Source organism: Pristiophorus japonicus, chromosome 15, assembly GCF_044704955.1.
Source record: "Pristiophorus japonicus isolate sPriJap1 chromosome 15, sPriJap1.hap1, whole genome shotgun sequence".
Taxonomy (NCBI): Eukaryota; Metazoa; Chordata; class Chondrichthyes; family Pristiophoridae; genus Pristiophorus; species Pristiophorus japonicus.
The window spans coordinates 147,660,579-147,674,369 of NC_091991.1; the positions used below are offsets into that span (position 1 = coordinate 147,660,579).

The following is a 13,791-nucleotide window of genomic DNA, read 5'->3' on the forward strand; positions in this document are numbered from 1 at the left end:
TGTGGCTGAGGAGATGGGGGACTGTTCAGCGAGGAGCAGGTATTTGAGGTGTTTGGACTGTACACGTGTACTGTCGATTCGGCCCCAGTGATAATGGAAGTAAAAATCAACGGAGTCCCAGTGAGTATGGAAGTGGACACGGGCTCGGGTCCGTCGTTGATGAGTCGGAGAACTTTTGATAAACTGTGGATTAACCCAGCTGCACGACCCAAGCTGGTCCCGGTCACGGTGAAGCTGCGTACCTACACCAGGGAACTAATACCTGTTCTCGGCAGAGCGATGGTGCAGGTATCCCACGAGGACGAGACGCACGGTTTACCTTTGTGGGTCGTTGCAGGCGATGGGCCGACACTCCTCGGCCGGAGGTGGATGGGGAAGGTCCGTGGGAGCTGGGAAGACTTCATCACTCCACAAGCAGCTGCTCCCCGGGGTGCTGCCGTGCCCCGGGTCCCCAGAGAGCAGCGCCGACCGAGCTGGAGCTGCAGCCTCAATCCACCCACAGGCAAGTCCCAGCCCCGGACCTCACACAGAGATCATGCAGCCTCAGCCCCCACAGGCAAGCAGCCCTGCAGAGGGGGGCCTAGTTGGGGGGGGGGGGAAGGGGGGTGAGCCGGCGGGGTGCGAGCGATCCAGGATGGTCGGCGGATCGGAAGAGCCCCGCCGAGGAAGTTGCCGTTAGGCGGGCCCCGCCGAGGAGCTGTTAGCGTCGGGCGGCGGCAGCAGCTGGAGGTCGGCGGCCACATGGGAGGCGGCAAGTCAGGTGGCAGCGGAGAGGAGCGGAGGCTGCGACGGCGGAGGGCATCTGGAACGGCGGAGAAGAAGATGGCGGCGGCATCGTGTTCAGAGCAACAGAGCATCAAAGATGGCGGCGCCCAAGGAGAAGCCTCGTGGAATCCTCCTGCATCAAAGATGGCGCCTTAAAAAGGAAATGCACCCGGGAGTCTTAAAAGGGCCTTACCAAGAGGTGGTCCCCACAAAGGACTTCTGTAAGGCAGAGCGAGTCTAAAATGAGCTATGTTAATGTGAGATGGCGAATTTATAATAAGAATTAATTTTTTAATGCTGAATGGCCTCTGTATGTGTGTAAAATAATGGATGAAGTACAATTAATGATAAGGGCTAACAAGGAAATCAAGGATCCGTTACCAGTCAATAACTAGTTAATGTACCAGATAACATGTACCATACTAACGCGCTGTCCATGCCTACCTGCCTTCCGTTGGACAAGTGTGATGTTATGTAATGATGTGTGTATCGTTGTCCTGCGTCCTGGTGGGGGGTGGGGAAGGTGATGTTATGTAATGATGTGTGTATCGTCCCAGTACCTTAAATGTAATGTAAGCACTATGCCACACCACAGAGGGTGCTGTGGTGGGAAACCTGGAAGTACCTAGAACAGGCACTATATAAAGCTGACCACCACACCTGAGAAGCACTCTGGAGCTGAACAATAAAGGACGAAGGTCACAGCAGTTAGGCTTATACCTGACCGTGTGGAGTCAGTGATTTGTGTGCTAGATACACCACAACTCATATCCAGCACCCATATTTGAAGCAGCCTTGCACTCAACTCAAAGGTTTCCAGAGGAGAAAGAAAGATGTGCATTTATATAGTGCCTTTCACGACCACTGGACGTCTCAAAGTGCTTTACAGCCATTAAAGTACTTTTGGAGTGTAGTCACTGTTGTAATGTGAAAATGTGGCAGCCATCTTACGCACAGCAAGCTCCCACAAACAGCAATGTAATAATGCCCAGATAATCTGTTTTTGTTATGTTGATTGAGGGATAAATATTGGCCAGTTCAGTGGAGATAACTCCCCTGCTCTTCTTCAAAATAATGGCATGGGATCGTTTACGTCCACCTGAGAGAGCAGACGGGGGTGGAAGGTGTGAAAGAAAGGTTGCAGGAGAGATAAAACTTTTGAAACATGGATTGCCAAAGGCAGAGGGCTGCACCATGGTTCTCAGATTATTCCTTGCACACTATGGTGGAGGCAGTCAGAGCACGTAGGGAGGTCCTCTTCCCTGCTGACAGGCAAAGGGAATGTCCACAAGCAACAGAGCGAGCCTGGCTGGATGTTGCTGAGGAGGTCAGCAGCAGGGATGTGGTGAGGAGGACCTGGTTACAGTGCAGGAAGCGCTTCAATGATCTCATGAGGACAGGAAAGGTAAGCACAATGCCACACTCACCCTCACCCTGAAGTGCCCGTCAGCACATCCCCATCACTCTGCCTTTCCAAGCCTGCACATCATTCCTCATACCAACATACCTTGCACATCCACTCACCCCTCTCTCCCTATGTATATACTCGCATTCTCATCTGACTAACCACCCCTCACACATCACCTTCATCCAAATGCAATCATAGAAAGGACGCCATTTGGCATTGGCACCCCACTCCCTCAGTCACCCTCTACAGATATAACCCATCCATTCCTTACAATCATGGCATACAGCAGTCACCCATATAGTGACCGATATCAGCAGACAATGAAATGTCATCATGTGCATAATGGTAATGTTGCCCATTGTTATTATAACACTTCTAATTCATCTCTTTACTCTTTCACAGGTCCATCAACTGCACCCCTTCCCACTGTCTAGCCAGAGGAGGATGATTCCTTAGAGAAACCTCCAGCCTCTGAGGGTGCACCGTCAACAGACCCAAGCACACTCAGCACCAGCGCAGATACACACACCTCGGTGAGTCCTGTGCACCATAGAGTAGAGTTGTCACATGCTGTTTCACAATTCCCAAGTGAGCAAAAGCAGATGGTGTTGATAGGGACAGCAGTGGAGACTCCTTGTTGGAGGGTGCAGGACACTCCAAGCTCTGCTGAGCTGCATGCAGATGCTGAGCCTTGGAGGCCATCAAGAAAGAGGGTGATCCTGGAGAGGCAGCAACAATTGCATGGAGGGTCTGGCATCTTTGCAGCCGTGATGTCTGCAAATGTGCAGAGAATGGAGCAGTCGATCTCCAACATGAGCACCACCACGTCACAGGCAATGGTGATGATGTGCTATTCCATGAAAAGGATGGCTATTCACATCAGCACATGCTAGCTGCGGACAACAGATGTAAACGTAGACTTGGGCCTTCATTGCCCCACTGCTGTGCAGCAAGGTGCTCGCCAACTCCTTGCTAGCAGGGAAATGCGGGTGGACCATGAGAGGGAACATGAGAAGTGGAGGCTCTTCTTAAAGTGCTCCCACAGCTCCCATGTTGGCTTCCCCTCAGTCAGAGCTCCACATGCTTCCTTGGATCGCGATGGCCAAGTCTGCTCCTGCACAGTTGCAGGAGGAGCAGACTTTGGCGGGGTCATCACATGTTCCAAAATCCAGAGGATGTCCACCAAAAGTATCTGACTGGTCACAGCAGGGAAGTGAGCAGCCTGCCTCTACCTCTGCTGAAGCCCCAGGGGTTGCATCTCGTAGAAGTCATCGCAAACAAAAAATGAGAAGTAGATGCTCAAGGGTATACACATGAGTGTAACAACAAATGTTAGTGTTAAGTTTCAGTTGTTTTGATTGCACACATAAATGGTTTTCTTTGCACCACTTTTAGGTCTTGTCCATTTTTGCCTCAAATCTTGAAAGTGACTTTCTCACCTGGAGTGAATGGTGATACATAATTTAACCTTAATCATTGGGCCTTTGGGTGAGAGCAATGGTGTGGGTCATTGTAGGGATGCTTTATGTTGTTTCCGGGGTTGTAGGGTGGGGGGAGGTTAGTACAGCATGTGACTGCATTGGAGCCAGTTAAGCAAATCTGGCCATGATGAGGCCACCCAGGCAGCAATGTGCACCACTACTGGTGGCATCTGCATCTCAGGTTCCTCCTCCTCATCCTCCACTTGCTCGTTCTCCTCCTCCTCTGAACAGGCGGTGTGCTGTGCGACGCTCCTCCTGCAGCACCAATCCTCGCTGCTGTGTTATGTTGTGCAGCATGCAGAATACAACAATGATTCTAGAGACCCTGGCTGGTGTTTACTGAAAACCTCTTCCAGATCTGTCAAGGCATCCGAAGTGCATCTTCAGCATGCCTATTGCTTGTTCTATGAAAACATCTGGTGGACATGTGGCTCTCATTATAATGCTCCGCGGCCTCAGTACTTGGCCTCCTCAGGGAGGTCATGAGCCACATCTTTAGTGGATAGCCCTCGTCGCCAAACAAGCAGCCAGCCGGTAAGTGTATTTGGTGCGAAGAGCCGAGGGAGGATGGAGTGACGCAGCACGAAAGAGTCATGGCAGCTGCCAAGGAATCTGGCACACACATGCATAATCATCTTTTTATGGTTGCAGACGAACTCCACTTTGGAGGGAGTGGAAGCCCTTGCAGTTCATAATCACTACTGGGTGATGATGGGGCACCTTCATGGCCACATGTGTGCAGTCAATGACACCCTGCACCTGTGGGAAGTCAGCCTGAGGATGGCTCAGTAACATGTGAAACATGACATCGGTGATGTGTGTGATGCACCTGTGGGCGGCCGACTGGGAGATCCCACAAATGACTGCTGCACATTCCTGAAAGGAGCTGGAGGCGAAGAGGTCGAGGTCGGTGGTGACATTGACAGCCACTGGTAAGGTGTGTCCACCAGGACCTCTGGGCTGCAGGCCTTGCTCCTGTGACGACCTGGCACGATAGCCTGAGCCTTCTGAAGCACTGTTGCTCAGTCATGTTGAGGAAGCTCATCCTCTGCCTGTATACCCTGCGCTGGAGGTATCGCCTCCGGCACGCTGCAGACCTGTGGTGCCCCCTCTCTCCTGTGAAGCATCAGGTCATTGCGGAGAAGAGCTGGTGTTGTTTTTGCTGGTGCTCATCTTGGTCTGTTTGAGGACCACGGTGAAACAATACAAGTGGCACCCCTGCTGATGTCGTAGATGGCAGGTCAAGTCGCGATCAGAGGGCCAATCCTTGACTAGCAATGTGGTGAGAGTGGCTTCCGAAGTTGCAGAAATGACCTGCAAACTCCAAAAACCTAAAATAAGTGCACATGGAGTCAGCAACAAATAGCCTTTCCCTTTGGCAACTAATGAGGTGTAAGGTGTGTGTATTTATCTGGTATTCCCATCTGTTAATTAATGCCCTCACACAGTGGCCTCTGTGCTTCTGCCGCCCCTTCACAGGTGAGGTTCCCGAGCTGCGTGCTTCCCATGCTCATGCTGTTAAATTCAGAAGCTGCAATTAAAAAGCCTGTTCAGGGTCTAATAACAAGCATTTAATGAGTTTAGTTAGGTCGCCCAACTCTCCTGATTGGATCCCCAGCACGCTGGCAAACCAGCCAGCGTTAAAGGCGCGAGGAAGCGGGATGATGGCGGGTTCCTGACGAGCTGCCTAGTTTCGCAATAGCTGACTCACCTCCAAACCCGCAAGCACGGCAACGGGAAAATTCCGGCCTTGTTCTTTAATCACCTGAAACCCATTTTGATCGATTTTCCAGCCGATGAAGAATCAGAATAATCTAATTTGGTCAGGTTGCATCATCACAGTGATTAGGTCAAACAATAAGTATTTTAGGTGCACCTACTGAGAGCATTTAATGACCGAGAGATTTTAATCTACCCTTAGGGTTTAGATGGCAGCTCTAAATCATTTAGGATGCTGTCTGCAACGCTTGAATAGACAATTGTCTTGTAATTATTACCACACTGAATCTAGAATACAAAGACTAGATTCTCTACATTATTCAATGGTCCGCCTTGAAAGAAAATAATGCACAGCTGTGCTCCTGGTTACCTTGCCGTCCTGATAATTGTGCTTTTTGTTCATAATTTCATCAATTAAAGCATGGTCTTCATAGACTTCAGCAAGACAAATTCTGCGAACATTAAAAAAGTAGAATGAGCAAAACATTTAACATTTTGAAAGCTACACTAAAATAGCCAGTGGACACACTTGGAGATGCCGAAAATTATGTTTATTGATGCAGCAGTGATTCATGTAGTCTACTCGGAGCTCCTTCACGGCAAACGAGCCAAAAGGTGAACAGAAGAAACGTTACAAGGACACCCTCAAAGCCTCCCTGATAAAGTGCGACATCTCCACTGACACCTGGGAGTCCCTGGCCAAAGACCGCCCTAAGTGGAGGAAGTGCATCCGGGAGGGCGCTGAGCACCTCGTGTCTCATCGTGAGAATGCAGAAATCAAGCGCAGGCAGCGGAAGGAACATGCGGCAAACCAGTCCCACGCACCCTTTCCTTCAACGACTATCCGTCCTACCTGTGACAGGCACTGTGGTTCTCGTATTGGACTGTTCAACCACCTAAGGATTCATTTTCAGAGTGGAAGCCAATCTTCCTCGATTCCGAGGGACTGCCTATGATGATGGTGATTCATGTAATATTGTGTTTCAGACTGTATCATTACATAAGAGTCTACAGAACGAAACAGGCCATTTGGCCTGACTGGTCTATGCCGGCATTTGTACTCCACACAAGCCTCCTCCTACCCCTCTTACCCTATCAGCACATCTTTCTATTCATTTCTCCCTCATATGTCCATTTAGCTACCCCTTAAATGCATCATATTCAACATTTAACATAATTTTCATAATCACATCTTTTGGAATGTTATTATTTCCCAGGGACATCAACTGATCATGCATGAATTGAAAAAGAAAATCAAAGAGGTCATCTACCTTTTCTGTTAAAAGTATTTCTCTGCTTTCCCTTCCCAGTGTTCTGCCCTCCAGAAGAGGATGGGCTGGCTTCTGCCCACAGCAGTGACTGGGGAGCAGGAAAGATGTGGAGCAGTCTATGTGACTCTCCTTTCTGTATGCAAAGAAACTACTTGCCCTCCACATAGTGCCACCCCACAGTAGAGATTAAGAATATCCCAGGACACGGAGACGTACAGGTGAAAACTTGTATTCTGCCACATGGTGATGCATCACTCTGGGTCTCCCCTATGACAGAACACCACAGATCCCTCGGCAAAAATATATCTCTCAAAATGTGTGTGTTCATCATGATGTAAGATATTAGTGCTGTGTAATTTTAGGCACTTCGTATCAGTAAACAACCCCAGACGACAAAGCTAGATGCAGTGTAAAAAGCTCCCTTTACTCTGTCCCAATCTCAAGATATTCCCCCCACCCATTTCCTACAGCATCCTTAGGCCTGTCTGGGTGGCATTGTAATTGGTGCTAAATTAGGGTCAGTTTTGTGCTGTAGGCTTGTGCTGACTTTGGAGCTGTATTAAGTCCGCCCAAACTAATTTGCCATAGGACCCTTACAGTAAGCCGGCAGAAGAGATTTACATCCGTCAATATGGGCTGGATTTAAAGCGGATCACAGAGGTGAAAGAGAAGGTCCAACCAACAATGTTATCCATTCCACAACAAAAATACTTATTTTGTAGGCCAGTGTTCCATAGGTATGTGTATTTCAATTGGTTGGAAAGTGTGGTTACTTTGACTAAAATTAGCTGCTTCTTATTTACAAAATGTTCTAATTGATTACAAGCCTACATTTGGTTATGCAAGGCAAATGAGTAGGGGCTTCCTGAGTGCAACTGTTAATATGGTGGGAGAGAAGAGGGGAGAAAGAAATGTTTTTCTTGAATCATAGTTAAGTGAATCACAAGATTGGCCCATATGACTTTAATGGATGTATGTAATTTAAGAACAATTGTTTATATGACTCAGTGGCAGAATCCTGTAAAGTCTCTGGTCCAGATCACAAAAACATCTGTACAGCAGAGGGGAAGTACAAGACTAGACAACTCTCGAGTTAGATTGGTAGTTACAAAGAATGTTCTTTTGCTGCTCTAAAACACTCAATGGGATTGGTTCTGAAAAAAGTTCACAATGTTGCAGTATCTAGAAAAGATTTAAATATTATAAAATGTAGTGCATTGCCACGTCATGCTCCAACACTTCTTGTGACTGTTACTTGCCACTATTTACTCTTCAGTAGCAGTGACCTCACCTGTAGTTAAGCATCGTCTGTGGATTCTTGAGGATGTAGCGGGATCGACGGCCGACAGCAAGAGAGGTTTTATCCAAAGCCACTTCAAAATAATCGTGCATGACATCTCTCACCGTTTGCCAAGTAACAAAGGGCCCCTTCACCTAAATGCAACAAGACATTTTGTTTTCAAATTTGTGTTTAACCCAGCTTTGCCCGTGCAAGTTTCCTGGTCTCGTCTTATCACAGACTGGTTGAAATACCATTCTCCCCCTGCCTATACCACCAGGAGATTTGGTTCAGTGATGACATGCTGATTGCTATAAGTTCTCCCCACATCTTGCATGATAGCATGCCCAAGATCGGCAATTTAAGATCAGGAAAAGACGTGGGTATGGATATCTGTAGAGACTGGGATCTGAAGCTGGAGTTAGCCCATGGCCAGGATCACCTGCATGGTCCAACAGACTGCAGTCCTTTAAAGGAATCTTTGAACATTCCTTAATTAACAGAATAGATTACCATACTATTATAAGGTCTTACAACATTTACAACTGTATGTATGAAAATGCCAATAGCAGCTCTTGAGTATAAAAGCAAATGGAAATTAAAATACATACAGGGACCATGTCTTACAGGGAGCATCTGATTGAATGGGCTGGAGGGGCTGAATGGCCTATATCTGTTCCTATTGTATTCTCAGCAGCCCGAGGACAATATTTGGCATTGCAGGTGTCCCAAGCCACCTTCATACATGGTCATGACTTGACCTGAACAGGGAACTCAAAACACAATTAAGAGGGCAAAATTATATTTTTGAAAAAAAATAAAGCGCTAGAATATCTAAAACAATTCCAAATTTTTAAAATGCTATCAAAGTAACTTTGAGGCAGTTTCTATGGGCTCAAAATTGCCCAGGAGTTGCTCTGGTTTTTTTTGGAGCAACTTGATTTTTCTGTAGTATCTTAAAAATCCCCATTTTGCACATTCAATTTGCGCCAGTGTAAGTGACTTAATTAGGATTTTTTAAAGTTTAGTTTAATTTTTTTTCAAAAGGGGGCGTTACCGCCACCTATGCCCATTTTGGCCATTTAGGCCACTTTGGACAGCTAACAGTTATTCCAAACGAACTTAGGCCAGCGTATGTGGCCACTTGTGACTGCACAGAAAACCCTTGGAGCGTTAAGAAATCAGCGCAGATAGGTACATCGGAGGCCAGCAGAACTTAATGATTTGACTAAAGAATGTGAATAGGATCAAACAGCTATACAGGACATCATATGACAAACTTCGCAAAGTTAACTTACTATACAGCAGAAGCATTCATGGAAGCTTAAACTACAAAAATAAAAGTAGTAAAGAGACAAAACATAATTTACATAATTTTTTCCAAATAAAAAAATAGAAGTACCTCCTGCTCGTAATTCTTATGTTCTCCCAGCCACCGAAGCTCACCCACCATCATAGAAATATTTTATACCATATAGCCAGGAAATTTACTATTTGTTTTATGCTTTTAAATATTTTGAAAATTCAAGTAAAATTATTCCACCAAATCTAATGTTCAAGAATTGATTATGATGTATTTGAAAGTATTTTCTATCAACTTGGTTAGGAAAGTATTTTCATTAACAGGGTTAAGGAAAGTCTTGAGTCAGCTCATTAAAATTACTGGCTGCACAGTTATCACCTCCCCCCACCCACCCTGCCCCGGCTTACGTCCTGTGGCCTACTGGCCTGGGAAGGCAGCGGGCCGGCCTGTGCGGCAGGCCACTCAGCCGGGACAGCGGCGGGACGCATTGGGCAGCATGCACACAGAGGCTGGGGGCAGGAGCTACTGCGCATGCGTACACACTTCAACGCACATGTGCAGAGCTGCCAGCACTGTTTCTGGTGCAGGGCCCTAGCTCCGCCCCCCCCCAATCGACTGGCCACACCGCGCCAAGCCCTGGGAGAGGCAACACAGCGGCCAGAATCGGGAGAGATTTTTTAGGTGCCCCTTTCAGCCCACAAAGTCGGCACATCTCTGGTGAGTGCGCCGAAAAAAGGGGTGGGCCAAATTTGAGCTCTATACTTTCCAGTTGTTGCTTTTTCTGTTCACAAGAAATATTTTGAAAGGACTGAACATATTGCTTAGAATTATCATCAAACACGGTTTGTATAAAAAGGTTAAAGGTAACTTGAATGTGAAGAGGTGGATTGAAGCAGTTCTTGATTCACATACATTTTTGGAGTCTAAGTGTAAGCTCCCTCCCTCCATTTTTCTTCCACAGGTCACACATCACATGGTCTGTTGCCAATGCCTCTCTGAACCACTCTTGAAGCAGGAGTGACCCAAGAGCAACTCTCTCTCTCGCAAGCAAAGAAAAAAATTCCCTCTACTCCATCCCAATCACCATGAATCTTTGCAGTTCCCACACTTGGCATCCTTATTCTTAAGTGAGATTAGCAATTTAGTTCAAATCTGTTATAAATTATGAGCAGTTTTGTGATGCATGGCCAAATCCATATGGAACTGGGTAAAGACTACAATCCATTTCATGCTGAACCAGTATGACTGTCAGACAGCAGAAACTTTCGTCCCATTAATTTGGGCTGGATTCAAATCCAGGTCATGGAGGCTAAGGGATCAATGCAATAACTCACTGCACTATTAACATTATTTTGCTATGTTATACATTTTTCAAAAAGAAAAATGCTTACTTTTTTATTAAGAACATGGCTGGCTACTCGACAAAGCATAAGCAGACTGTCTTCCTGTGCGGTCCAGGTTACACGGAGTTTGGTCATGCGACGCAGCGCACTCCTATCAGCATCATCTTGGAAGCGAAATCTCTTTGGTTTTCCCTGTTGTGGTACTTGCTCTGCAAATATCAGTGAAGAATTGTTATAAAAGGGGAAAACATACAACATTTATTAAGCAGAAGAGCACTGAAGCCAGAGAATCAGAGTTCACTTCCCAACTTTAATTAATGTTTGCTCATAATATTCACTCTCTCCATACACTGTACTTTAAGTTAGCAACAGAAAATACTTTCTGATGGACCTCACAGTATTTACAGCAATAAGACCACATGGCTTTAAAAGACAAGCCCATGTGATACAAACCCCACCCACCCCCCAGCATGCAGAATAATACATGACACATTAGATGGTATTAAATACATATCTTCCAATTTAGCATGAGCAACCCCAAGGGAAATAAGCTATTTTGCACAATAAAGAAACTGCCAAAAACACAAATAGGCATATATTTGTTCTGAAATAATTATTCCTCGGTCTTTAAAAGACAGAACTTAATAGGCTAAAGTCTGCAATGATAAAATCTCACCTTTCCTTTTCTTTTTCCTTTGTTTCTTCCCAATCTCCTTTTCAGGTCGTTTTCTTTTCTGTCCTCTTCCACCAGCTACTCTCTTGTTTCTGCCCACATTATATTCTTTTTCAATTAGAATTTCTTCCCTATTTTTGGCAAGAGGTCCTTGCACAGACCTGAGCATCCCCAACATGTTGAATTTATTTCCTGGATCAAAAAAGCCACAAGAAATAAAAAGCAATTAAAAACCACAGAATCCTGTGTCTATAAAGTAATGCTTATTAGCACTATGTCTACCTCACACATACACGAATATATATATAATATGTATATATATATATATAATATATATCTCTGTCTATATACACACAAATAAATAAATAAAATAACTAGCAGAATAAGAGATATCTGTTGCTTACTGTTTGGTACCCAGCCAAATACTGACACATTCCTGGAACCCCCTATTCTCCCTTCCAGAACCGTGTCAACTAACCAAAGGAAACCACTACAATTATAAATAATGTTTCTCTTCCCTCTCTCTCTCCCCACCCCTCACCCCCCCCATCCCCAGATATAATGTACTAGTAAATTAACAAATACATAACCAAAATAAATATCTGAAGAGACACAAAGAAGCCTCGAACAAATTATTGGTATTTTCTTAACTGGCAATGACATGTGACAAATGAAGACCAGCAGGAGGAGGAAGGGGAGAAAATAGATTTGACCATAAAGGGAAAGTTTCACCCTTATTCTTAAGGGAAGAACATGCAAAAAAAACAAAACATTTAATTTCCTCCCTTTGGCGTTATCAGCACCAATCTCTTGGCCACGAGAGAAGGCAGGCAGATATCTCCCAAACATCAGCCAATATTGAGGTGTCCACTAGTTCGGCCCCAAGTTTCCCCAGGAGTTGCTCCATTTTTTTTTTGGAGCAACTAGATTTTTTTGGAGTTACTTAAAAATTGCAATTCTCCCCATTTAATTTGCTCCAGTGTAAGTGAGTTAGTTTTAAAAAAAAAAGTTTAGTTTTTTTTCCAAAAGGGGGCGTCACCAGCCACTTACGCCAGTTTTAGTCATTTAAACAAGTTTAGTCAGCTAAAACTTACTCTGGCCTAAGTTAGTTTAGAGTAAGTGGCCACTTTTGTACATTCTGAAAAACCCTGTGGTGAATTAAGAGATCAGCGCAGGTAGCCAGAGATAGTGGGGGGGAGGGGGGAAAGAGAAATTAGAGGACTTTGTAGTAGCAATTTTAGCCAAAACAGATCCTAGAAACTGCTATTTTTTTTTCATATGAAAAGCATGTGATTGAACAAGTGTTCCTTTTACCAAAGAGTTTGTATATTAAACTGAGAACGGGGGGGGGGGGCGGGGGGGCAGAAGAGACATTCCGGGAAGGGTGGGCCGGCCTGTGCGGCCCGGGATAGGGACAGTGAGCATCGGGACGCACTGAGAGGGCGAGGAGCTACTGCTATGAGTGTAAACCATCAACCTCTGTCCAGCACATTCTAAGCAGCTCACAGTTTCTATTTTAAAGTTTTTAATAATTTCTATCATCGCTTTAGTTTGTGTAACACTTGGTTCTTTAAAATGCAGCAACATCATCAGGTATCATATAAAATCTTTTTTAGCATAGGCACCCGTGCGATAGGCCACTCAGCCCGGGGTAGGGGCAGTGAGCATCGGGACGCGCTGGGAGGGTAAAGAGCTACTGCGCATGCGCAGACTTCACTGCGCATGCGCACAGCTGCCGGTACTGTTTACGGTACAGGGCTGTAGCTCCGCCCCCCCACTCACACAGAAACGGCGCGCCAGGACCAGGGAGACACAGAAGAGCTGCCAGAATATGCAGTAATTTTTTTGGCGCTGTTTTGAGCGCACAAAGTCGGCGCATCTCGTGTTAGTATGCTGGAAAAAGGGGTTGGGGAAACTTGGGCCCGTTAAGTGCAAAAGTATTGCCCTCTGATCTTCCCTCTCGATAATTAACTAGACCAGCCTCTGGAGTGACTGATATCAGCATCGCACTTTTCAAAAAGGATAGAAAGCAGAAATGTATATTTCTGAATAACTCCAATCCAGTTAGAGCATTTCAAGTCCATCTGGAAAATAGATATATTTTGGTTGTGGCTTCAGGACAGGCTAATTTGGTTGAGATTATGCACAATTTATATTCACATTTGTCCTTTGAATAGGCTTGGTCATCAGAACGTTCCAGCTTGCAAGACATACTGATGTATGTAAATCTGATTATCCAAGAAAAGATGAGCTACAAATCAGCTTCCATCTCTTCAGTGGCACTGTCTGCGATGCTTTTCCACCGTGTCAGCATCACAGAGGGATTTGTATGCAGATAGCATGGTTTAAGCTCTTCAAAAACTGCCAGAGACTTGAATTTCACCATCTTAAATCACTAAAATCCATGTATAATGTAATTTTAAAAGTTTTTATTAAACATCCTGAGCTCTTGACATTTTCAGGAATATATTTCAGTCTCACTTCAACATTTAGTGATGGTATTATCTGGGTTCTATATTCCCATGCGAGGCCATTAATCCAGGATAATA

At 45.4% G+C, this 13,791-nt stretch overlaps 1 protein-coding gene across 2 annotated transcripts in view; it reads right to left on the reverse strand.

Annotated features, from left to right (window-relative positions):
- The window catches only part of LOC139281113 (general transcription factor 3C polypeptide 1), an 87,938-nt gene that overhangs the window by 17,241 nt on the left and 56,906 nt on the right, over positions 1 to 13,791 (reverse strand). For both annotated transcript variants that reach the window (XM_070901073.1, XM_070901072.1), the window contains 4 exons: positions 11,246 to 11,434; positions 10,618 to 10,778; positions 7,936 to 8,078; positions 5,744 to 5,825 (listed from right to left, as the gene is read on the reverse strand). In XM_070901073.1, coding sequence (XP_070757174.1) covers positions 5,744 to 5,825; positions 7,936 to 8,078; positions 10,618 to 10,778; positions 11,246 to 11,434 — 575 coding nt within the window. The remainder of the gene's footprint in view (positions 1 to 5,743; positions 5,826 to 7,935; positions 8,079 to 10,617; positions 10,779 to 11,245; positions 11,435 to 13,791) is intronic.